The 26015-nt window shown below is 49.1% G+C and overlaps 2 protein-coding genes and 1 long non-coding RNA gene across 4 annotated transcripts in view; 1 reads left to right on the top strand and 2 right to left on the bottom strand.

Moving 5' to 3' along the window:
• The window catches only part of TRIT1 (tRNA isopentenyltransferase 1), a 40062-nt gene extending 39468 nt beyond the window's left edge, over positions 1–594 (bottom strand). The window contains exon 1 of the mRNA XM_064372205.1: positions 401–594. Within this exon, the coding sequence (XP_064228275.1) occupies positions 401–574 (174 nt within the window). The 5' untranslated portion in view covers positions 575–594. The remainder of the gene's footprint in view (positions 1–400) is intronic.
• Positions 234–22856, top strand: LOC135273387 (uncharacterized). Its single transcript, XR_010341171.1, has 3 exons — positions 234–504; positions 21477–21800; positions 22370–22856. It is a non-coding gene; the product is annotated as an uncharacterized LOC135273387 (long non-coding RNA).
• Positions 19069–25691, bottom strand: MYCL (MYCL proto-oncogene, bHLH transcription factor). Of its 2 annotated transcripts, XM_021672104.2 has the most exons (3): positions 25578–25662; positions 24710–25210; positions 19069–21704 (listed from the first exon to the last, which is right to left on the bottom strand). In XM_021672104.2, exons 1-3 carry the CDS (start codon positions 25660–25662, stop codon positions 21109–21111), a joined length of 1182 nt encoding a protein of 393 aa, XP_021527779.2. In that variant the 3' UTR covers positions 19069–21108. The 2 variants fall into 2 exon arrangements, with proteins under 2 accessions (XP_021527779.2, XP_064228278.1); XM_064372208.1 differs by having other exon boundaries at positions 24710–25691.
• Between the last annotated feature and the right edge of the window lie 324 nt (positions 25692–26015).

The raw sequence follows: 26015 nt of genomic DNA on the forward strand, positions 1-26015 counted from the left end.
AGGGTTAGAGCTAAAATAATTTTAAGCGCTGAAATAATTTTCATTCAAAAGATATTTACTGGATGCCTATATAACGATCTTGTAGGTTCAAATACCATGTCTTCCACTTATTCGCGATGTGACATGGAAAGTCATTTCACCTCCCTAAGCCCCAACTCCCTTCTCCATAAAAGGAGGTAATAGAACCTACCAAAAAGTAACGTCGTGAGAAGTTAATGAATTAAAAGGGAAACATCTGGCACTGTGTCTGGCATGCGGCGGGCGCCTAGTAAGTATGGGCTCCCTTTACCTACCCCCTCCGCCCCTACAAGCCTCGGGTTCACCCTTTTAGACCTTTGCCACAGGGTGTCCAAGCGGCCTCCGGGGTTCCCAGGCGCCCGGGCCAACCGCACTGCCATACCTGCATGGAGTCAGCGCTGACGATCTCACCACCGAGCCGCTGGCCTAGCTGCAATGCCAGCGTGGATTTGCCGGTGCCTGTGGCCCCGAGAATCACTACAAGAGGTAGTGTTCGTTGCAGGTCTCGGAGCCCACGGCCCACAGGAACTGCTCGGGCAGCCGCCACGGACGCCATCTTATGGCCGTCTGCGCTTGCGTCGGACAGCTGTCCCCATGGCAACCGTCTGTGCGCCTGCGCGGATCTGAGGCTTTGTAGCAAGGTTACTTAGGGAGGAGGGAGCCGCAGCACCCATGCGACATGACTGCACTCAACTAGCTGGTGTCAGAACCGCAACTACCTGCCGTCTTAAATGGTACATCTAGCAGCCCTATCTAAATAGATCTGTCCTTATTATTCTTTCACAGCACTCAATTATTTTTCTTCATAGCACTTATTACAATATAAAATTATAAATAGGTATCTTGTTTTTTGTCTGACATCTTGGGACAAATTCTGCCTAGATCATTGCTGTATCTCCAGTGCCTAGCCCAGTACCTGGTACCGAATAGACAGACACCCAATACTTGCTAAATGAAGAGGAGAATGACTTGGGGATCTAGTGCCCGAGGCAGTGACCTCAGAGGTGTGGCATTCTCCAGAATGAGATTTGCCCAGTTCTCAGGCCAGGGCAACTGCTCTAATATTTTCATACCATAGTACAACCTCATACTCTATCAGAAGGCAAACCTTTGGCCCGGCGCAGTGGCTCAAACCTGTAATCCCAGCATATTGGGAGGCCAACGATGGTGGATCGCCTGAGGTTAGGAGTTCAAGACCAGCCTAACCAACATGGGGAAATCCCGTCTCTACTAGAAATACAAAAATTAGCCAGGCGTGGTGGCGCATGCTTGTAATCCCAGTTGCTCGGGAGGCTGAGGCACGGGAATCGCTTGAACCCGGGAGGCGGAGGTTGCAGTGAGCCGAGATCGCACCATTGCACTCCAATTCGGGCAACAAGAGCAGAACTCTGTCAAAAAAAAAAAAAAAAAAAGGCAAACCTTTTCATCTCATTGGCCAAAGAATGCAACAAGTGGGGTAAGAACAGAGAAAAACAAACTACAATCTGCAAAACAGGAAGAGGAAAAGGAAGGCAGGTAGAAAGGATCATTAAAGTTGGCTGGGCGCCTGGCTTACGCCTGTAATCCCAGCACTTTGGGAGGCCGAGGTGGTCATATCACCTGAGGTTGGGAGTTCCAGACCAGCCTGACTAACATGGGTGAAACTCCGTCTCTACTAAAAATACAAAATTAGGTGGTCGTGGTGACGCATGCCTGTAATCCCAGCTACTTGGGAGGCTGAGGCAGGAGAATCACTTGAACCCAGGAGGTGGAGGTTGCAGTGAGCCCAGATCATACCATTGTACTCCAGCCTGGGCAACAAGAGCAAAACGCCTCCAAAAAAAAAAAGGATTAAAGTTGTAGCAACCTTCAGGTTAAAATGGAGGTGGAAAAAATTAGGACCAGAGAGGACCAAAATTCCAGAGACCACACCGTTTTAAGAAAGGGCTTTGGAGTAATATAGAGCTGGGTTCAAATCCCAGCTCTGTGGCCTTCATTAACTTCACACCTTTTTTTTTTTTTTTTTAATACAGGTTCGTGCTCTATTGCCCAGGCTGCAGTGCAGTGGTGCAATCTCACAGCTCATTGCAGCCTTGACCTCATGAGCTCAAACAGTCCTCCCACCTCAGCACCCCATCACCCCACCCCAGCTGGGACTGCAGACCCATACCACCATGCCCACTATTTTTTTTTTTCTTTTTGAGAGATGAGGTCTCACTATGTTGCCCAGGCTGGTGTCCAACTCTTGGGCTCAAGTGATCCTCCTGCCTGGGCCTCCTAAACTGCGGGGATTACAGGAGTGAGCCCGCACTCTTGGCCTAACTTTACCTCTTAACCTCAGTGTTCTTATCTTTAAATTCATCTCAAGATTGCCATAAGGAGAAAATGAGGTAATGTCTGAAAACTGCCTGCTGCAATGCCCTGGAACATAACACCTACCATTTGTTGAATACTTTGTATTATTATAATGGTAACATCCCACCTGCCTCTCTGAAGAGGTAAAAGCAGCAGCCTAAGGGCAGAGAAATTTTCAGTAATGTGTAAATGTGCCTAAATAACTATTCTACTGACCCCTTGTTAGTCAATTTTAGAATTCTAATTACTTTTTCACTGAGATTGGCTCTGTCTAACTCTCAGGTCCTATCACCAGGATCCCCTGGGCCAAAGGAGTGACCCTTGCAAGTTTCAAGCATTTGACAGGCCTGCTGGAATGACTGCTAATACAGTTCTCAATCACTTGAATCACCATTGGCATAACGACCACTCTTGCAGACCCAGCCTAAACCTTGTTGCCACCTAGATTGTTTGGAGCATACCAGTTCCCAGTTCTGGGTCCCCTGTACCTCCTTTTCTCAATCCAGCCTGCTTTGATCAAAAGCCCTGTTCTCTCCAATTTGTGATACCCACCTGGGGCTGGGTTTAAAATGGAGATGCATGGCCACATATTGGCAGACATTCTCACATGATGGTTGTTAACTGTAGAACCTTTGCCTAGAGACTTTCAGAGGGTACGGTTACCATGACAACCACCAGAAAGATGGCAGGCCAGAGAAATGATGCAATTAAAGGAAAAGGGAGGCTGATTTCATGATGACAATCTGACCATGACAGAGTATGCTCACTCACAGATGGGATAGCACTGTCCAAGTCATGACCAGCTGACTATTACTAGAAAGAGAAAAAGATGGGGGTGGAATTTACCACCAAGAGACCAGAAGATGAAGAGACTCGTTACCAAGGCAACTAGGGAGAAAGGAATGGAAAAATGGAGTTTCACCATAGCAGCAGAAAATTGCTTCTAGCCAAGCAACACAGGACTGTTGCTATAGAAACAAGGAGAACAGGGATCCTATAGACCATGGGGAGAATTATCACTGAAATGCTGTGCAGGAAAGACTCCTAAATCAGAATGGAGCCTGTGGTCCAAAACAAATGAGGAGAAGTGAAAAAAAACATAGGACCATTTCCATTCATCATAATTCTATTAGTCCTACCAAAAGAGAATGGGAACATTATTTTTAAAAATACCTTAGGCTATTTTATTTGTAGCTTTGTTTGTCTCCCTAGTGATCTTCTGAACTCTAAATTATACTAAAAATAGGTCCTGAAAGATATTCTGTAACTTGAAATCCTAATTGGAGACATTAAGTTCTAGGGAAAATTGGGAAATTGAAGTCTATGACCAAGAGATAATAAGTATTTCTTTCAAAAACGACATAAAACCCTCTAATGGGAAGCTTTTCAGGGTAAAGAAGAGACAAAAGAAGGCAAAAGGGAGTCAGGAAAGCTAATTGTACTCATGCCTAGGTATTGGCTCTGACTCCCCTCCCCTTTCTGTGAGGCCAGAGGGGAAGTAGCTCACTGTGTTCTGGAAGGGTGGCTAAAAAAAAGTCTCTCATTTACAATGTATGTATATATCTAGAGGTGATGGATGCAGAATCCCATCTCCAACATGCTTCATGAGTTACAGATTATTACGGGCAAAGAAATTATGGTTTTGGCAAAAATGCCAAAATAAGTTCAGCCTGGAAGAGCATATCTAAAACGCAGAAATGAGATACCAGGGATACTCAAATTACTTGGAGAGTAATAATTCCTTACCTGCCTTACTGAAAGCCCACAGTTAGTCATTTAATTCTCACCCACAGTGTGTGTGAGTTGTACCTTAAGGGCAGATATATAGTTAGGCTTTCTGCAACTACCTCACCTTCTTTAGGAAATTGAGAGCAATACATAGGGTCGGATGGGCACAGAAAGATGGCAGGAAAGGAGAAAGTGGGGGAAGTGCAAAAAGATAGGGAGCAAAATCTCAGTGATGACCCATAAGTATTTATTCAATAGTATTTGCTAGCCTATGTATACCTTAAATAACACATTTACAATTTATTTTAAAAAAGAGAGAAATTTGGCTGGACGTGGTGGCTCACACCTGTAATACCAACACTTTGGGAGGCCGAGGTGGGTGGATCACCTGAGGTCGGGAGTTTGAGACTAGCCTGACCAATAAAGAGAAACCCTGTCTCTACTAAAATTAAGAAAATTAGCTGGGCATGGTGGCGCGCGTCTGTAGTCCCAGCTACTCGAGAGGGTGAGGCAGGTGGATTGCTCGAACCCAGGAGGAACAGTTGCAGTGAGCCGAGATCACGCCATTGCACTCCAACCCAGGCAAAAAAAGCAAAAGTCCATCTAAAAAAAAAGAAAGAAAGAAATTTACAGGGAGAAGGCAAAAAATAAAGCCATTAGAGTAAAAGGGCCATTTAAAGCAGATCATCCAAAGAGTGCAGATGGAATTCTAGAGGATGTAGTGACATTTAGAACAGAAAAAGGAATATGCTATGGGAGGCCTGAAGCATCTATTTCCCAGGTAAGAAAGAAAGTTTGGTCAAAGACAAGCATTAGCTTTTTAAAAATTTATTTATAAAAGTTTATAATAGAGATGAGGTTTTGCCATGTTGGCCAGGCTAGTCTTGAACTCCTGGCCTCAACTGATCCACCTGCCTCAGACTCCCAAAGAGCTAGGATTACAGGTGTCAGCCACCACACATGGCCAACAAGCTTTTTGGTACAACCTTAGATGCTTTTGCAGCCCAATCTTCATGCTAATTAGCTACCCCAGATAAAAATTACTTTGTTTGGGGACTTGGGGCAAGCTATTTATTAGAGTTTTGCAACAGAGTTCTTGTTCGAGGCCTCTAAAGACTACTTGTAAAATTCAAACAGTAAAATTCATTTTAAATGCTAAAATATATATATATATATATTTCTTGTGGGAGATATTTTATGATGAACATGGTTCTTATATTAGATTCCAAGGCCTGTCATAAATTACCACAAACTTCATGGCTTAAAGCAAGGGAAATTGGCAGGGCATGGTGGCTCATACCTGTAATCCCAGCACTCTGGGAGGCCAAGGCAGGAGGCCAGGAGTTCGATACCAGCCTGGCCAACATGGCGAAACCTCATCTCTACTAAAAATACAAAAATTAGCTGGGCGTGGTGATGTGCAGCTATAGTCCCATCTACCCAGTCAGGGGCAGGGCTGAGGCACGAGAATCGCTTGAACCTGGGAGGCAGAGGTTGCAGTGAGCAGAGATTGCGCCGCTGCACTGCAGCCTGGGCCACAAAGCCAGACTCTTTTATCTCAAAAAAAAAAAAAGAGAGAGAGAGCGAAATTTATTTTCTCCTGGTTCTGGAGGCTAGAAGTCTGAAATCAAGGTGTCCACAGGACCAAGTTCCCATGCTTCCCTCTAGGGAAGAATCCCTCCCTTCCTCCTCTGGCTTCTGGTGGTTGCCAGCAATCTTTTGTTGTTCCTTGTTTTGTGGTAGCATAACCCCGATCTCTGCCTCTGTCTTCACATGAATGTTTTCCCTGTGTGTGTGTCTGTGTTCAAATTTCCCTCTTCTTAGGACATCGGTGATTGAATTTGGGCACATCCTAATCCAGTATGACCTCATCTTAACTTGATTACATCTGCAAAGACCCTATTTCCGAATAAGGTCACCTTCACAGTTCTGCAAGGACATGAATTTTGGTGTTGGGGAGGGGATGACAATATCCCCATCCTCTAGTACAGTGCCTATGAGTAATCACAGTATCTTACATTGGGTCAGTAAATTGCTATTTACATTACTATTTCCGTTGGCTATTGGCCAATTCACATTTGAATTTTGGGGAGCATCAGAATTGCTCAAAGCAAGTGAGACCAAGAAGAGAGTAGAGCTCACTTTGTTACAGGGCTTATGTTACACCTAAAGTTAAGTTTTATGGTTTGCTCCAGAGCACACTAGAATGTTCTGAGAGGCAGCTTACTTCTGGCCTGTAGAGCCCGCTAAGATAGCCTGCAACCCAGCAGAGGATCCCTGAAGGCTGCAAAATCAGGGTGGCGGAGATGCAAAAGGGAAAAAGCCATCAGAGGTCTTTTCCAATTCTAATCTCATCACTCTTTTGAGTTCTGTCCTTTACTTCCCTGGTCCTTTCTCTTTCTCTTAGCTTGGTATTCTGGGCCTTAATCATCTGTGTAGCCCCAAGTGATCCTCCAGCTTCAGCTTCCCAGTATCAAAATAACAGCTTTTTAGGGCCTGATGTGGTGGCTCACGCCTGGAATCCCAGCACTTTGGGATGCTGAGGTGGGCGGATCACCTAAGGTCAGGAGTTCGAGACCAGCCTGGCCAACATGGTGAAACCTCATCTCTACTAAAAACACAAAAATTAGCCAGATGTGATGGCACATGCCTGTAATCTCAGCTACTCAGGAGGCTGAGGCAGGAGAATCACTTGAACCTGGGAGGCAGGGGTTGCAGTGAGCTGAGATTGTGCCACTGCACTCTAGCCTGGGCAACAGAACAAGACTCTGTCTCAAAAATAAATACATAAATTAAGAAAAAACAGCTTTTTAATTTATTCATCTTTTGTAGAGACACGGTCTTACTATGTTGCCCAGCCTGATCTCGAACTTCTGACTTCAAGTGATCCTTCTGCCTCAGCCTCCCAAAGTGCTAGGATTACAGGCATGAGCCACTTCATCTGGCCATATTTATATCCTGATGAGTATTAAGCCTGTATCTTCCATTTAAATCCCTTTCTAAAGCCTCAATATCACGTTTTCAACTTGCTAGGTACTTCATTTTGGATGACCCCATCACCTTAATTTCATCATGTCCCAAACCACAATCAGTTTCTTCCCCTGACTTCCCTATTTCAAAGAATCACAAGAGGATGTTTGCTATTGAAAGTATCCCCTTAGAAATCTAGTACAATTCTCTTTATTTTGTAAAAGTGAGACTACCCAGCCAGCAAATCAGACCAGATTTGACACAACCTTCTTAACTGCTCTTTCCCAAAGCTATTCTCTTAGCCTAGAACATCCTTCTTTTCACTTAGCCAAATACTATCTGTACTTCTAGTTCTGGTTAATGTCACAATTTCCAACAAAACTTTCATGATGACTCCAAACAAAATGTTCTCTTCCCCTTCTGAGGCTCATAGCCCTTCTTTGAGACACATATTGCCTTACTTTGTGATTGTAAGGTCTGTTCTCACCGAGGATAAAATGAAGAAACTGAGGCCAGCATGAAAATAATCCAATGCGAAGGAATTTATTCAGGCTCCCGGGTGAGGTTCTGTGGTCCGACAGGAAGGGCCGGAGAAGTCGCACGGACTCCCCTCAGACGTGGGGTTTTATAGGGAGTGGAGGTGTTTGATTGGTTGTGCTCAAGGTGAGTGGGACAAAATGGTGGGGAGTGGGGCCCGGATGGAACAAAATGGCAGGGAGTGGGGCCCAGATAGGACAAAATGGTATCAGGTAGGTCCTGGTGGGGCTTTTTTCCCCAGGCTCCCGGGGGGGTGTGTCCAAGCTCCCCGTGAGGGAGGGGGGTGTGTCCGAGCTCCCCATGAGGGAAGGGGGTGTGTCTAAACTCCCTGCGAGGGGAGGGGGTGTGTCCAAGCTCCCCGCGAGGGAGGGGGTGTGTCCAAGCTCTCTGCGAGGGAGGGTGGTGTGTGCACAAGCTCTCGCAAGGGAAGGGGGTGTGTCCGAGCTCCCCGCAAGGGAAGGGGGTGTGTCCGAGCTCTCCGTGAGGGAGGGGTGTGTGTCCGAGCTCTCCGCGAGGGAGGGTGGTGTGTGCGTGAGCTCCCACAAGGGAAGGGGGTGTGTCCAAGCTCCCCGTGAGGGAGGGGGGAGTGTCCGAGCTCCCCGCGAGGAAGGGGGGGTGTGCACGAGCTCCCAGTGATGCAACCAGCCTTATATTCTGACCTTTTGATGATAGATAGAGGGCACTGCTGTTTCTGACTACTTCCTGCTGAATAGGGGCGAAGTAAGGGGGACAGGTCAGTTGGCTGGCGCCTCGACTGAGAGTCGGACAAAGGGATGAAACAGCATTTGGTTGACAGCCACTCGTCCAACTTCTCGCATATGAGCTTGTAGCACTGTATTGGGTTCTAGTGGTGGGGCCTTGTTTCCAGGATTCCTGCAAGTAGAATTGCCAGGCATAGTAGGGGCTGGCTTTAGGGGGAGATATTAGAAGAAATGTTAGAAGGAGAATTTGAAAGATCAGGAGTTGATGGGCAGGGGCCGTGGGTGAGGTGAAGGCGAGTGGGGCCCAGGGATTTGGATTTCCACTGGTTATTTTGCGGTGCCGGTTTAAGGCGGGACACATGATACCATGGGGTGTGACCCAGGAGCCTGGCAGCCATGGGGGTGGTCAGGATAACAATATGGGGTCCTGACCACCTGGGCTGCAGAGATCCTGGCTGGAGCTCCCGGAGGAGAACACTATCACCTGGCCGTAGGGGTGCTGCTGGGTGCGAGTCTCCAAGCCCTGGTACGATGGGGAAAGCGCGATCTGCATGCTCCCTAAGTGGCAAAGGAGAGATAGATAGGGAAGGTATGAGGCTAGGGGAGGTGGTTGTACTGGGAAATTATGAGAGACCAGGAAGGGTTGGCCGTACAGCAACTCAAAGGGACTAAGGCCCATTGGTTCCCATGGGGTGGCTCAGATCCGGGCTAGGGCAAGAGGTAGGAGAGTAGGCCAAGAAAGTTTTACCTCAATGGTCAGTTTGGCCAAACGGTCTTTGAGAATGCCATGGGCCCGTTCGACCTTACCTGATGACTGAAGGTGGTAGGGAATATGTAGTTTCCAGGAGATGTTGAGAGACTTGGTGACCAGCTGGACTACCTGGGCTATGAATGCTGGACCGTTGTCTGACTGGATGGTGGCAGGTAGGCTGAAGCGGGGGATGATCTCTTGAATAAGAATGGAGGCTACCATGTCTGCTCTTGCATTGCCCCAAGAAACGGCATCCTGCTGGGCTCAGTGCCCTCGGCAGTGGATGACAGCAACCTCTTTGGGCAGTAACAGAGCTTGCAAGAGGTTAGAGATTTGGGTGGCATTGACTATGGGGGTCCCCTTTATGGTAAGGAATCCTCGCTCTTTCCAGAGGGCAGAGTGACAATGGGTAGTAAGGAAAGTATACTTGGAGTCTGTATAGATATTTGCTCGTTTCCCTTTTGCTAGTGCAAGAGCTCGAGTTAAGGTGATGAGCTCTGCCTTTTGGGATGTCGTCCCATCAGGGAGTTGGTGTGCCTCGAGGGTGGCTGAATCTGTGACTACAGCATAGGCCACTTTTTGCCATCCCTCAGCCGTTATTACTGAACTCCCATCTACATATAAGGTAAGGTCTGGGCTGGAGAGTGGAAGGCTAGACAGACTCTCTCGTGGTTTAGCAAATGCCTCTATTAGTTCAGGACAGGAATGAATTGGGGAAGGGGAGTGGGATGGAAGGGGAAGTAAAGTAGCCGGGTTGAGTGGAGAAGAGGGATGAAGATTGACTGAAGGATTTTCAATGAAGAGTAGATGAAACTCTTGTAACCGGGAAGGTCCTAAGTGTGCGAGAGACTTATTAGAGAGAAGGTCAGTGAGCCAATGGGGAGAAAATACCAAGATGGGCTGGCCTAAGGTAAGTTTTAGGGATTCCTTAGTGAGTTCTGTTGCCGCCCCCAAGGCCCGCAGGCAAGGCTGCCATCCCCTGACTGTAGGGTCAAGTTGCTTTGATAAATAGGCTACCAGATGATACACAGGTCCTAGGGGCTGGGTTAAGACTCCAACTGCAATTCCCTGTTTGTCAGTGAACAAATGGAAGGGGCGGTTGAGATTGGGTAATTGGAGTGGAGGTGCCATGGACAAGGCAGTTTGTAGGGTTTTAAAAGCCTGTTTTACTACCCCAGGGTGGGAGAGGGGTCCCGTGGGTGTGTCTTTAGCTGCCACATACAGAGGTTTAGCTAGGGAGGCAAAATTCGGTATCCAATGGTGGAAAAATCCTGCAAACCCTAAAAAAGAGAGAATTTGGTCTGCTGTCTCTGGAGGCTGTAGCGAAAGGAGTGCCTTTTTACGGTCTGTTGTCTGGCTCTTAGTTGTAGGGGTGAGTCGAATGCCTACGTATACTATTGAGGTGACTGACAACTGTGCCTTGGATGAGGATACTTGGTATCCTTTGGATCCCAAAAAGTTAAGAAGAGTGGCAGTATGCGGTTGAGACAGGGAGAGGGAAGGACTACAGAGTAAAAGGTCATCCATATGTTGGAGAAGGAGACTGGGTTGGAGAGGGCAGGAGCTGAGATCAGCTGCTAAGGCCTGCCCGAAAATATGAGGACTGTCTCTAAATCCCTGGGGCAAAACTGTCCAGGTAAGCTGTTGTGCCAAATTGGTGTCCGGATCAGTCCAGTTGAAGGACTCAGGGTGTAGAGGGATGGTAAAGAAGGCATCCTTGAGGTCCAGAACTGTGAAGTGGGAGGTACTGGAGGGAATGCTAGATAACAAGGTATATGGGTTGGGGACTACCGGGTGCAGGGGTACTACTGCCTCATTGATAAGGCGTAGGTCCTGAACCAAGCAATAGTCGCCGGACGGCTTTTGGACTGGCAATATAGGAGTGTTACAAGGGGAACTCGTGGGTATAAGGAGTCCCTGAGCTAGGAGTCGAGCGATGATAGGCTTCAGGCCCTGATGGTGGGTCTTTGAAATAGGAAACTGAGGACATGAGGGAACACGAGTAGAATTTTTGAGAAGTATTTTAACTGGTGTGTGATGTCTCACCACTACAGGCTTAGATGTATCCCACACCACGGGATCAACTACATCCGGAGGGATAGGGAGTTGGGACATAGGGTTAGGACAGGGTGTAGCCTCCATTAGGAGAGACAGTAGGAGGTGTATATATGTGAGGGGTTTGAATTTGAGTATGTGAGATTAGTGAGTTGGAGAATGGCCCCCACAGTCTGGAGAATATCTCTTCCTAGCAAGGGAACTGGGCATGAGGGTATGATTAAAAAGGAGTGAGAGAAGGGGTGTCCCTCGAGGAGACAGGTTAGGGGAGGGGTTTGGTTGGGATAGGAAAGCCTTCCATCAACTCCCATGACCGAGACCTGGGAAGGTATGCTAGGCCCTGAGTAGGAAGGTAATACAGAGTAGGTAGCCCCCGTGTCCACTAAGAAGGAAATGGACTTACCCGCTACCTGCAGCATTACCCTGGGCTCGGCAAGGGTGAAGGGGGTCCTCGAGTCCAGGCTGCATCAGTCATCCAGAAGGCCAAGAAATTCAGGTGAAGGGACTGCCTCCTGCAGATTGGCCTGCTCCTCACATAGAGGTGCGGGGAGTGGGCCTTTGGTCTGGGATGGGCAATCAACCTTCCAGTGTCCAGTCCGTTTGCAATCTGGGCAAGGTCCAGGAGGTGGATGAGGACAGGGGCACTCCCGGGCCCAGTGTCCTTCTTGATCACATCTATAACAGGACCCGGGCGGGGCCCTTAAAACATTTCGGAAGGGTTTCAATGGACCTCCCTCACCAGATGTTCGGTGGGCTGCCGGCCTCTGGGCTGCTACAAGAGCTTGGGTTTGGAGGCCTACCTTCTGCCTTAAGTGGGCCTGTCAGGTGGCCTCAGCCTTATCCTCTTGGCCGTTAAAAACTTTAAATGCCATGTTTACCAGGTCTCGCATTGGAGTCTGGGGGCCTTCCTCAGCTTTTTTAAGTTTCCTCTTTATATCAGTCGCCGACTGGGAGATAAAGTGGGTGGCTAGGACCATAGCTCCTACTGAGGAGGCCGGATCCAGCTGTGTATGGAGGATCATAGCATTAGTCAAGCGGTCAATGAAGACGGCTGGGTTTTCATCGGGTCCCTGAGTTATTTCCCTTAACTGATCTTAATTGACTACCTTTTGGGCTGCGTTTTGCATGCCTGCCAGGAGGCACTGTAGCATTTGGTCTTGGCGGCGGCGGCCATCTCAACAGTCCTGATAGTCCCAATTAGGGTCAGCCTCTGGGACCGCTGCCACACCTACTGGCATCTGGTTATCAGTCAAATGTACCTGATTAGCATGTTCCCGGGCTGCTGTAAAAATCCGGTCATGCTCGTCTGGGGTGAGGGTGGAGGATAGGATTACAAATGTGTTATGCCAGGTTAAATCATATGCCTGAGTAAGGTAACGGAATTCCTTAGTGTAAGCAGTAGGGTTGGTGGAAAAAGAACCTAGGCATTTCTCAATGGCTGATAGATCAGAGAGGGAGAAGGGAACGTGCACTCGGACAATGCCCTCTGCTCTGGCCACCTCGCGGAGGGGGCAAAGGAGGGAGGCCTCGTCATTGGGAGCACCGTGTGAGCGGGTGTGAGCACTAACAGGAGAGGCCAGGTTGTAATTAGGAGGTGGAAGAGCTGAGGGGGGTTGAGGTCTGTCATAGGGTGGAGGATTATTGGGTCGGACCAGCGGAAAGGAGAGTTCCTCAGATGCATCGAGGTCAGAAAAGGAAGAGAAGGAGGGTGGAGGGGCTAAGGGTGAAGAGGAGGTTTCTTCAGCTAGAAGCACCTGGGCGGTGGTGCAAGAGGAACAGAGGGTGGGTCGGGAATGAAGATACCAGAAAGCCTGCACATTTATAATGATTATAATCAGGAAGAAAACAAAAAAAGACATGGCTAGGGTTATCTGCCACATGGCTACAATAAAGACAGTACCACATACAAGACTGACGGACAAAGGGTGGGTGCCGCCAGATGGGAGACCAGTCTGATGCCTTCCCAGCCACGTCCCTGAAGGGATATTTCAGGGGCGTCTTGGCTAAGGTGTACCCATATAAACCCCAGGCCTGGTCACCCCAGAATGGAAGTCCGAGTAGGACAGCTCTGAGGTGAATCACCATTATGCCTTATGATGTCCCCGTGGAACCGCGGGTGAAGGCCCACACAAGCCCCATAGCTGTTAGGCCGTGGGACTACACATAAACTCACTCACTCACTCACTCACTCACTCGCATCGGAGTTAGGAAAGGAGAGGATAGAGTTAAAGGTAGAAAGCGGCCGCCATCTTAAGGGTGCGGTACGGCCGCCATTTTAGAAGAGAGGTGGAGAGAAAGAGAGAAAAACAGAAAGAGAAAGAGAAACCAAAAAAGAAAAGCAGATGAGAAGGAAACTGTATTTTCAGTTTCTTTCTAACGGGAGCCTTTATGCCAAATGGGCCAGTTTGAATTAAAGAATTTGGTGTAAGCCGGAGGATTTAACTCTGCCGTGAGGCAGGGCTGCTTAAACAGGGCTTCTGAGTACTCACACCTCGGTTGCTGGTGAGGGTTCAGGAAAGTGGGGACGTCTCCCTCAAATTCCTGACCCTAAAAAAAGACCCCTGATGGGGAGAGAACAAGAGTGTAGGGACGTCTCCTCTTACACTCAGGTTCTAAACTGGAGTCACGGACTCATGGGGAAGGAAGCCAGAGTCATGGACTCGTGGCAGGAGGCCTCTCAGGGTCACGGACCCGTGGGGAAGGAAGGGAGGGAAGCCGGAGTCACGGACTCACGGCGGGAGGCCTGCCAGGGTCACGGACCCGTGGAGAAGGAAGCTGGGTGTCACGGACCCCGCAGCAGGGAAGCTGGGGGTTACGGACCCCGGGGCAGTGGGAATCCCTGACGCTGCGAAGCGGTTTCTGGACAGGGACTCCCTGAAAGCAGCAGGTGGGGTAGTGGGTAACAGAAGTTTTACCTTGTGGTGAAACGGCAGCTTCCTGGTCCGGCTCTGCGTGGAGGAGTCAGTTTCCCCCAAGAGGGGTCTTACAACTCTCCCGGGTTTCGGCACCATCTGTAAGGTCTGTTCTCACTCAGGATAAAACGAAGAAACTGAGGCCAGCATGAAAATAATCCAATGCGAAGGAATTTATTCAGTCTCCCAGGTGAGGTTCTGTGGTCCGACAGGAAGGGCCGGAGAAGTTGCACGGACTCCCCTCAGACGTGGGGTTTTATAGGGAGTGGAAGCGTTTGATTGGTTGTGCTCAAGGTGAGTGGGACAAAATGGTGGGGAGTGGGGGCTCAGATGGAACAAAATGGCAGGGAGTGGGGCCCAGATAGGACAAAATGGTATCAGGTAGGTCCTGGCAGGGCTTTTTTTCCCAGGCTCCCGGTGGGGGGTGTCCGAGCTCCTGGCAAGGGAAGGAGGTGTGCCCGAGCTCCTGGCAAGGGAAGGAGGTGTGTCCGAGCTCCCGGCGAAGGGAGGGGGTGTGTCCGAGCTCCCCGCGAGGGAGGGGGGTGTGTCCGAGCTCTCCGCGTGGGAGGGAGGTGTGTGCACGAGCTCCTGCAAGGGAAGGGGGTGTGTCCGAGCTCCCCGTGAGGGAGGGGGGAGCATCCAAGCTCCCCGCGAGGGAGTGGGGAGCGTCCGAGCTCCTGGCGAGGGAGGGAGAGGTGTGCGCAAGCTCCCAGCGACGCAACCAGCCTTATAGTGATCATGTTTGTGATCTCTTTATTATTATTTCTTCAAACCAGAATGTTTTCTGATTATATTTCCACGCTTATAAACTTCCAGAAGGAAGAAACCATAGCTTCATGTATCATTGCAAACATGTTGCTCTCACTACGTAGCTGGCACTGTTCTAAGCACTTTACATGTAACAACTGCTTTAATCTTCACAACAGTCCTATGATATAGATATCATTATTATCTCCATTTAACAGAAGAAGGATACTTGTAGGACTCACAGAGATTGAATGCTTTGCCCAATATCACACAGGTAGTAACCCCAAGTCCTTGTTTATTGTTGTTGTTTAGAGATAGGGTCTCACTCTGTCACTCAGGCTGGAGTGGATTGAAGTGGCCTGATTCTATAATCAGGCAGCCTCCCTCACTGCAGCCTCCTCAAACTCCTGGGCTCAAGTGATCCTCCCACCTCAGTGTCAGCCTTCATGCCAGCTTTTTGTTTTTTTTTTTTAATTTCTTAGTAGAAATGGGATTTTGCTATGTTGCCCAGGCTGGTCTCAAACTCCTGAACTCAAGTGATCCTCCCACCTCAGCCTCCCAAAGTGCTGGGATTACAGGCATGAGTCACTGCCTGGCCCCAAGTCCTTGTTCTTAACCATTATACTATGGCATCTATACCACCTTCTGTTAATACTTTTTGTCTTTGCAAAACCTGGGCTCCAACCCCTTATGCCAATGTTTTTCTAAGTGTGGCCTTAGGAATTCACCTCCCTGCTTGCTTGTTAGCAATGCAGATTCCTGGCCCAGACCCAGGGTGGGTAGATTCTTAAGACACACTCAGATTTGAGAATTACTATCTTAACAAGATAGGCATTAATGACTAATTGGAGTCAGTTGACTCTAGCTCAGTGTAAAGGCACCACAACGCCCAGTAAGGAAAAGTAGAGGATTTGTATGTGCAATGGCTTTGCTGATGCACAATCTCTGCTGGCCACGGGCTGTGGATGCTGTGAACCAGTTTGAGGCTCCAGTCTTTGCCCTCCCTCCTCCTCTGCTTATCACAAGCTCCCCAAACCTGGCTATTCCTTTCCTAATAATTAACCAGCATCAATATGTGCACTCTGAGAAGTTTTCTTATTTTACCAATTACTTCTATCACCTTTCAGATACGACTAATCTGTATTCCAACTGTGGCTAGTTAACATGGTTTAAACAATACTAATCATTTACTGAACACTTAACTATTGCTCTGATGACCCAATGAAGCACATGCTACTATTTCTACCTATTTTATAGATAAGAAAACGAGGGTTAGGAGAGGTTAATAACTTGCCCAAGGTCAAGAAAATGCAGGGCCAAGATTTGGAACTGAGACCTGTCGGGTGTGGGTGACCACTCAATCATACTGCATCCCACAAGTTTAAAGGCAATCCATTATTTACTGAGCACCTACTAGATCCCTGGTACTGAGCCTAATCATTTAATAACACACCTGATTAGAGACTTTCTTTTTAAAATATTTACATTTCCTTGCCACGAGAATGGTAACATTAATACAGTTGCTCCCTTTGGCTGGAGCATAAATAAACAGACATTAACAAAAGCCGCCCACTGGGCTTACAGTAGAAATGCCTACACACCAATCAACAGAACTCTAGCTGACACATTCAGACACCTCCTCCTTCCCCCTTCCCAGTCACCCGGTCATCAGTCATCTCCCAGCTGGTTATCTTATGCTTAAAAAGGAACCTCTCTCACAGTCCCTCCTATCACTTATCACAGATCAAAAAAGCCATCCCCATCCTCTTTTTCCCCTTTTAAAGTTAGTATTCTGGAATATCCTGACCTTGGGAGCACTGTAGACAAATTCAGCACATCTAAGATAGTTCAACCTATCTCAGTTCCTCACAAAATAACTGCCAACAGAAGCAGAAGTTAAGCATACACTTTAGCCTTTTATTGTCTGACAGAGACGATGTCCTCCTCTCTTTGCACCCAGTGTGGCTTCTGGGTCACCCCGTATCGTCTACATTCTGAGTTGGGAGTGTGATCCCTTAGGTGCATTATTCAGAGGCAAACCTAATTTGTAGAAATTGTCTTCTGAAATCCAGGAATAAACTCCTGGCTATTTTCAGACAAAGATAGAGGTAGGAGTCTGTAGAAATGAGCTAGGAAGGAGCTTAAAATACTTCGCATTCCAGAAACACCCTCCCTTCCCCCAGGAGATGGCTTTATTCCCACTTCTTTCTCAGCAGAGTTGACTCAAAAAGAGCTGAAGCTTGGAATCAGGCAGCTGGTACTAGCTGTGTGGGCTTAGACAAATGACTTAAATGTCTCTGATCTTCAGTTGGTTTATCTGTGAAATGGGGCTGACAGCACCCTGCTCTCCAGGTTATTGTAAGAATTAAGATATGCAAAGCTACTAACATTCATGCCTGTACCCATGGATCCATACTATTGTACTAAGTGCTTTCAAAATTTTTTATTGAATTATTTCAAGGTCCAGTAAAGGGAGGTATGTCCTACAAACCAGACTCTTGACTAGTGGCCTCAAAAAAGGAAGATAAATACACTGGGAGTTTTAAGAAAAGAGTTCCAATAATCTATGTCGGTTTTACCAAACAGCTTCTTAGGTTCTGAGTTTGTTACCTTCGTGCAGTGGGGAACATGTGGAAAAAGCTTACCTGAGAGGAAACTGGGCTTGGGATCCTGATTTTGCTATGTGATTTTGAGCAAGAAAACTCTCTGGGCTCCAGTACCATCAGGCAGATATTGCTTACTTACCAGGTTGGAAGGTCACAAGAGGGTAATTTTGTAAACGTGAGGAATTAAGAGCTTTTTGACCCTACTGAGGCTCCATAAGAATCCAGGTGGGCAGTACTAACACAAGTCCCATCTGTAAGGAGGAGTTAGTGGAGGCAAAGCCAAAGCTGCCATCTTTCACCATGATGCTAATGGCCACCCTGAACAGCAACTGTTTTCTTTTCAGCCCCAGAGGGGGCTTTTTTGCAGCAAGACTATCCCACCCGGCACACATATGCCTCAGAGTTGCTGGTGGGACATTTGCTCCGTTTCATCCCAATAAGTGGCAGGCACAGTAGCCCCAAAGAGAGAGAGTTCCAACAAGCAGTTAAGTGATGGAATTCCATGTTTACCTACTCCATATACTCCGTGCCAACCAACAAGCTGATCATCATAATGTAGTGGCTAAGACCTCTTGCTCTGGAATAGGCAGAGCTGGTTTCAAATCACAACTTACAAGCTTGTGAATTTGCATAGCTTTGTTTACTCTTAGAACCTTAGTTTCCTCATCTGTAGCCCTGACACATGGTTGATATGGCAAAGTGTTCAGACATAAGCAGTGCCCTATGAGGAACAGCTATTACTGAATTCCTCTCTTGCATTTACAGCAAGTTTATGAGAACTATGGGAGGGAAATGAAGCTTAAACTTTCTTTCATCAGGAGGCTGAGGCAGGAGAATTGCCTGAACCCAGGAGGCGGAGGTTGCGATGAGCCGAGATCGCGCCATTGCACTCCAGCCTGGGCAACAAGAGCGAAACTCCGTCTCAAAAAAAAAAAAAAAACTTTCTTTCATTAATTAAGGGAGGAAGTTTTTTTTTTTTGAGACAGGGTCTGACTCTGTTGCCCAGGCTGGAGTGCAGTGGTGTGATCTAGGCTCAGGGCAACCTCTGCCTCCTGGGCTCAAGCCATCCTCCCACCTCAGCCTCCCGAGTGGTTGGGACTACAGGCATTTGCCACCATGCATAGATAATGTTTGTATTTTTTGTAGATATGGGTTTTTGCCATGTTGCCCAGGCTGGCCTTGAACTCCTAAGCTCAAGCAGTCTGCCTGCCTTGGCCTCCCAAAGGGCTGGGATTACAGGCATGAGCCACTGCACCCAGCCAGGAAAAAGAATTTTAAAACTATCTTTCTGTAAGAAAAAAGTACACTGCAACACAAATTCTCAGAAAAAAATTTAAAAGACATCTTGCAGAAGATCATCATACCACTAAGATAAGAATAATACCATCCTAAAGAGTATAAGGCTTTACAGTTTAGAAAGCAGTTTAAAGTCTACCACTTCATTTAATACCTGCAAAAACCCAGTGAAGTAGCATTTATCCCCATTTTACTGATAAGGAAACTAGGACTCAGAAAGATAACACTAAAGGCCGCAGAAGTGGTGGAGCCAGGATTTCAAGCCTTCTAAAGTACAAATTCAGCACTCTTTGCAATTCACAAGAGAATTCTGTGTTCACTGAGTACTAAGCCTACATTGTTTCGACATGTCTGAAATGGCATTTCAGGAACCCAGAGTGGAATGACCAGGTTAGCAACATGGTTAGGGAAAGGCAGCCCTCTGGATCACTTGTGGCTACCCTGAAATAGTTTTCCATGGTTCAGGAGGACTCAGGTGGCATACGCTGCCCCCACTCTGACATGTTTGAGAAATCTTTTATTGAAGATATCCCAGAAGGCAACATTTTAAAATCAGGCAATAAGTAATCACAACTAAATACAAAATTTCAGGTGAACTTGCCTTTCAAAATAAATCAGACCCTTGCAACAGGAGAATTGCCCAAGAGTTTTTTTCTTGTACAAAAACAGTTAACACCACTTTGCAAAAGGCATACAAAAATACAATATAAAAAAAAAAAGACTCCCCCCAGCATGATACCCAACAGCAGCTTATAAAACACAAGCTATTCAGGTGAGACATCAGTAACCTACACCCAAACTGTCCTCCATAGACAGTTCCAAAGTCAGCTGGCTTTTGTAAACCATGTTCCAGAAGGTTAGAGAGGCTATTTCGAAACATCCCCTGGGGTCCTTTGAGGCCAAGAAGCAACCTCAGAAAGAAACCATTATGGACAGTAGATTTGGATGTAGCGGCTGGTTTTCCAGAGCCACATATAGTACTTACCACCACTTACCCACCCCAACTCCCAAACCCAGAGCCAGGAGGCACCTGCTATCCTGGGCAGAGTTCTGGAGGGGCTACTGGTCCTTCTTCCAAGACAGGCCTAGAGATGCCTGTGGTTACCCACATGACAACTGCTAGGTTGGGTGACTTTCTCAGACTGGAGGCTGCACCTGGATTCCACTTGGAGCTGCCAAGTCCAGCTGAGGCAACCATGATGGATTCATCATGGTTGGCTAAGCATATCTCCTGGGGGCTCCTTTAAAACCCACCAGAAGCAAGTCCACCTTCTGGAGCACTGAATCCAGAACGGCTCTCCCCAAAACTTCAGAAAGGCCCAGATTCTGGGAAAGAGATCTGATTCATGGCAGGCTGCCTGGGGCCCAAGGGTGGCTGCAGAGCCAGCAAGTTCCTTGGAGTTGCACAAGAAGGACAGATTTGCATGGTTCCAGAACTTCAAACTTGCCGGTCTACGACTGAAATGAGAAGCAGGTGGGAAGAGGAAGCAGTACAGTTCTCCCTCTGAGGTGTCTTACACCTGCCTCGAGAAAAGATTGGGCCTCAAGTGCCCCTCTGAAAACACGTGGGCAGGGATCAAGTTCATGAGCCAGGACTCCAAGCTTTCCCCAGGCCCCAGGCTAGGATCCATTTCCCTATGTCTTGGGGAAATATTTCTGACCTGTGAGAAAGGGTGCTATAGAGCCTATTGCATAACAAAGGCATAATGAAACAAAAAAGTCCCTTGTGAGGAAAGAAAGGTCCCTCCCTCAGAGGAGAGGACCCAGAGGGCCCTGACTCAAAGAATCTAGAGGCCAAGCTCTTTAAATGTTCCCAGGGTCGCAGCATTTAGATGGGAGGAAGGGGGTCAGCTAACATCATTTTATATATATTAAAGGTTTCCAACTCCTCGGCTACTGTAAAGTGTCTGACAGTGAGGTAATGGTCCATGTTAATCAAGTCTGCGAGCTTCTCGTCACCTAAGACAGCTCAAGTGTCTTCTGGAAAAAGGAGCCTCAGGGAGAGCATCCAGGCCCAGCTGTCCTTGCATCACCCCAGAGACATCAGTTGGGAGCATCCTTTCCTAGCCTAAAGCTCATGCAGAGTGTGAGATTTCATGCAGGCTGGAGCCCCTGACAACATCCACCACCTGTTGCATAGCATCTGTCAGCCTTTTCTTCAGAGCTAGTGAGCTAGGCAGACCCCAAGGCTCCTCAGTCAGCTGCCTGCTGGGAAGCCAAAGGCGCCAGAGAACATACAGCACTCCCATGAGTCAGGGAAGAGGGAGAGCTGGGTTTCAAGGTTTCCAAGAATGCAAGCCTTTATTGTGTGTGCACCGGCTGCAATGCATTCTGGGATCTACTGTCCAGACTGTCTCGCCATAACCAAAATGTGCAAATTACAAAAGGGGAGAGGGAGGTTAAAAAATAAACTTGTGTCTTTGTAAGACAGAACAATGAGGCTTTTTGGTCAGTTAGTAGCCACTGAGGTATGCAATTCTTTTCTGCAATTGCTGCTGCCGGCATCGGAGCTGCCTTTTCTCCGTAGCCATCCTCTTCTCAGCCCCGACAAGGGCTTGCAAGTATTCCAAGGCCTTGCTTAGTATCACTACTTTAGGGGCCTTAGAGCAGCTGGCCAGGGTGGGCACCTGGTCCCTCAGGGCCAAGAACCGCGAACGCAGGTCATTCCGCCTCTTGCGCTCCAGGAAGTTGTGGTTCTTCCTCTTGGTCACATCCTCAGTATCAGAACTGACAGGTTTAGGGTGGCAGGACTGGGTAGCCTCACTTTCTACAGGAGGGGGGCTCACAATCTCTTCATCGTCATCTTCCTTTTCCCCTGGAGCATCTCTCTCCAGAGCCTCCTCTTGGGGACCCCCCTCTGGAGCCTCTTCTTGGGAGCAGCTTTCTGGAGGAAAACGGGCAGCATAGTTGTGCTGTTGCTGATGGATGGAGATGTGGAAGTGCTTCATGCAGGGATCCAGAGGGTCTGCTCGCACCGTGATGGTGACCGGCTTCCGAATAGCCAGAGACTGCCTCTTCTCTACTGTCACAATATCGATTTCTTCATTCTCTGTCCCAGAAAAGAGATCAAGAGAAGAAACACATCCCATAAGAAACACAAACATAGACCCTACAGCTTTAGCTGTCTATGTCAGGGCTTGGGAAGGTAGGTGACATTTTTCCAATTTAGATGTAAACAAACTGAGGTGAGCAGAAAGTGGACTCATTTGTAATGGGGTAAGGGGACGGTGAAGGAAAGGAGGGGACATTAGCAAGAAGGAAAATATTCTCCAATTTCCTTTTGCACAGCAAGGCTTAGATAAGAACAAAAGGCAGACCCAAGCCAACAGCCCCCAGTCTGCAAAGGCTCTCCCCTCCCCCATGGAGGGGATGGAGAGAAAGAGCTACCAGCCTGGGACAGAGTTTAGCTATAAAGATCTTCCCCAGTCGGGCTCTTTCATGCCCCATCAGAATTGTAAATGAGGGGTCTGTGGGCAGAGCTGCCCTTTGTTCCTGCCCAGCACAGCCTGCACTTGGGGAATTGTTACTTTTCACAAGTTATAAATCCTATTATTCCCCCACCTCTCTATTCTGCCATCCCTTTCAGCTGAAGATTCAGAAAAGGGAGGGCTGCAAGCCATCCCTCTTCACCCACAGAGGGGAGGGAAAGGGTTTCCCTAAGGAGCATTTTGCTCCTGGGTTCAATGGATTTCTAAAGTCATCCATCATTTATAGGTCGCCTGCCCCACCTCCTTCCCTGGACCAGAAGGTTAGATTTGTAATCATAGGTTGGCGAGACTGCAGGAACTTCACAAAGATACAAGCAACCATTTCCAAACTACCTGCACCAGAGGCAGAGACTGGGCACCAGAGGCAGAGACTGGGCAGTAGAATGCCCCAGATACGGGGCCCAAAACACCAGAGACCTGGAGACACCTGGAAATGCCCTTAATTTAATTCACTGGCTTGAAGGTCTCTTAGGTTAACCTGACCAGGAGAGGGGCAATTGGGAGAAAACTCTCCTCTTGCTCCACACGTTTTGCAGCTTCCACACAGAAGTCCACTTTAATGCATCTCGGCCTGACAACAGAAGAGCTCCGTTCTCAGCTTCTTTGCATATTAGGAAGCTTGAGCCCCTTTGTCAGGACGGCTTCCATTGTGTGGACAATCGTATTATTTCTCCATTAATAAAACCTGACCATTCAGCCCTCCTGGCCCCAAAGCCCATGATTGGCTGATTATGCTGGGTTTGGAATGCTGGCTTACCCAGCCCCTAGCCCCTATTGGCTGAGCTCTACTGCCAATCACTTTCCCCATCCCCCGCCTCATTGTTTGCAATCTGTTGCATTTTGTTCCGGGCCATGTGGCCTGTGAGTGAACCAGGCGCTCACAAACAGGTTCAGGTTAAAGGGTAGGTCAGAAAATGATTCAGCAGGCTTCCCCACATCCCAAACCTTTAATTTTCAGTGGTAAGCCTCATGGCTCAGGAAGATTCTATCTCAGGAAGAAATAATTTAAGACACCACTCTCCCTTTCAGAGAGTAGTGTCTTACTCTACACAGAAAAGGAAATGTCTTCAGCAGAATAATTAAGTCCAACCCCATCGTGTGCAAATGGGGAAACTGAGGCCCAGATAAGCCAAGTCCACATCACCTTTGTAATGTTCTGGATCTCAAACTAAAATGTCCAAACTTCCAAAACAATGCCCTTTCCATTCTACCACTCCACCAGCCGTTGTAGAAATACATCTTTATTGGGTTTTTGATCTCAAGTTTCCCTTTCCAGCCATTAAACAAACATAAACTCTTGGTGTAGAAAGCAAGCCGGTTAAAAACGACCTTAATGCAGTGGACTGGAAAAAAAAAGACTTTTAATTTTTCTTGTTATCCTATTTTTCCTCTCAAGTGTATGACCACTTCCATAACCCATCCCCCGGTTCCCTATCAAATGGTCATGTAAAAGTTATTCTTAAAGACTAGTGAGTTTTCTTGGTCCTGATTTATATGTCACTAGGCTACACTCTACAAAAGTACCCTCTCCAGTACTTCTCATGGGTGCGGAGGTCTAAGATGCTGGAATAAGTACAATGTAGTCTGGTGGCACAGGATGCCCCAGTCTGCCTCAGCAAGGTTTGCACTTGCATCAAGGATGGGAGAGGAGTGCCTGGAGCTCTATGGCATTGACCCCAGAACCTAGCCCACAGGTTGCCACAAAGTAGAAGCCAGTGAATATTTGTGGAATGCAAGGGAGCAGCTGAAGCTGGAGCTGTATTGAGAGGGAGCGGGAAGGACACTTTTCCATCTCAGGACAAACAGCAAGGCAAGGTGTAATCCTTCTAAGATAAGCTACCACAAAGACCTAAACATCAAGGAAGAGGTGCCTGGTTGGAACGGAGCATTGGGGAAGAGGGGCTGGCTAGATGGCAGAAAGCTGGAACTGACTTGTAGTGATTTTCTATCTCTAAGCCTCAGTTTTTCCATCTCTTAATGGGGAATGTTCATTCCTCCCTCCCTGTCTCACCAACGCACAAGTGGTAAGTGGTGGTGGGGAGGCGCAAGAAGAGGGCATTCATTATTGGCATTTTAAAGTAAAGCCAACTGGAGACCTAGGTTTTTATTAAAAGGATGAAGGCTTTGGCTTTGCACAAAAGGCTCTCGGCTTGTTCTCCCCCCAGGGGAGTGTGAGTTTCCCAGGGAAAGAGGCAGCAGAAAAAAAACTTCAGGTTTGGAGTGACTCTTAAGGGACCCCCTTCCAGACTCCTTAAGACAGAAATCCCTTACAGTCCAACCCCAGTATTGTCCTCTCTAAGCGCCAACCCTCACCACATAACCCTGGTCCCCTGCGGCTCCAATCATCATCGAAAGGACGCTGGCTCCCACGCCACTTCTCCAAATTGTTTACCAACATACCCACGTGCCAGACAGACACTGTTGGGGGCTACACGGGCAGCTTCAGTCAGAGAGAGGGGGATATGGCCCAAGGACTTGAGAAGAGCCAGTGCCTGACCTCAGGCAGGGGCAGAGTTTGGCCACCCATGGGGTGGCCCCCTCTTGGATGCCTCGGGGAGGTCCTTACCCGAGTCGCTTGGGCTCTCGGACCCGGAGCAGGCCTGGGTCTTGGGTTCGCCCAGGGGACCGGGGGCGGCGGGCGCCGGGTTGCCGGCTTCGAGGCTGGGAGTGCAGTCCGGGGTGGCGGATGCCTTCGGCAGGTTCCCCCGGGACGCGCCAGCGGCGAGCCGGTCGCTCACCGCTCTCTCCAGCCGCTCTCGAGCCGAGAAGCCACTCCACATGCAGTCACGGCGGATGATGGAGGCGTAGTTCCTGCCCCAACCTTTCGAGTGGCCCCGGGATTCCGCTTCGTCTCCGGCGCACCCTCCGGGCCACGTCTCGGGGTGACCAATCCCGGGGGCTGGGTCCCCTGCGCCGGGACCCAAGCCCCACGGCGGCGATGTGGGGGGCGATGGCACCAGCTCGAATTTCTTCCAGATGTCCTCGCTGGGCGCCGTGGAGCGGTAGAAATCTTCCCCGCAGTCATAGTCGTAGAAATAGTGCTGGTACGAGTCGTAGTCCATGTCCGCTCCCTGCGGGAGGGAAGGGGGAACGTGCTGACCGGGTGCCGGCCGGGCGAAGGAAGCGTCCCCGGGTCCCTCGGCACAGCCGGCTGCCAGGTCTTGTTCCTCCCCAACCCCACCGGCTTGCAGCCTGCGCCCAGTCCTCGCGTCCAGGGAAGCCGGGCCCCGGGTCAGAGTGGCTGGGGAAGACGCTCTCAGCGCGCGGACCCGGCTGCGGGCAGCGAGTTCAAAGCAAACTTTGCCAGCGCCGCCCGGAGCGCAGCTCCCAGGGCCCTGCAGGGCCGGGCGGGGGCGCGCCGTGCCCAGAAGGCAGCCTGCAGCCAGCCCGCACCGCGGGACCCGCGCCCGTGCCCGGGCCACCCGCAGCCTCACCTCGCTCCCGCCGCCCTCCACCTGGAGCGGTCGGACCGGCTCCCCGCCGGCTCGGGGCAGCCTGGCAGCCCGCACACACGCACATGCGCGCCCCCGAGCGCGAGCCCCCCACTCACGAGCGCGCCCCCCGCGCGCGCGCGCCCCCTCCCTCGCTCGCGCACGGCGACCCGGACGCTCTCGGGATCGGCGCGGGAGCGCGAGCTGCAGGCGCATTGTTTCCTGAGCCTTATATCTCGTCGCGCGCCCGGGACCCGGGGACTGGGGGGCGGGCCCTATGGGACAAACCCCGCCCCCTTCCTGCCCACTCCGGGCAGTCGACAGGTGGGGCCGGCCCCACCTCCTGGCAAGGCTCGCCCGCTCCATTCTATCGCCGGTAGGCCCCCAAATAAATTGCACGCTGGGGAGCGCAAACAAGAGGCGGGTTAATGCGGCCCAGCG

This window comes from Aotus nancymaae, unplaced genomic scaffold (genome assembly GCF_030222135.1).
Source record: "Aotus nancymaae isolate 86718 unplaced genomic scaffold, 86718_ANA_hifiasm-v0.15.2.pri h1tg000007l, whole genome shotgun sequence".
NCBI classification, from domain to species: domain Eukaryota; kingdom Metazoa; phylum Chordata; class Mammalia; order Primates; family Aotidae; genus Aotus; species Aotus nancymaae.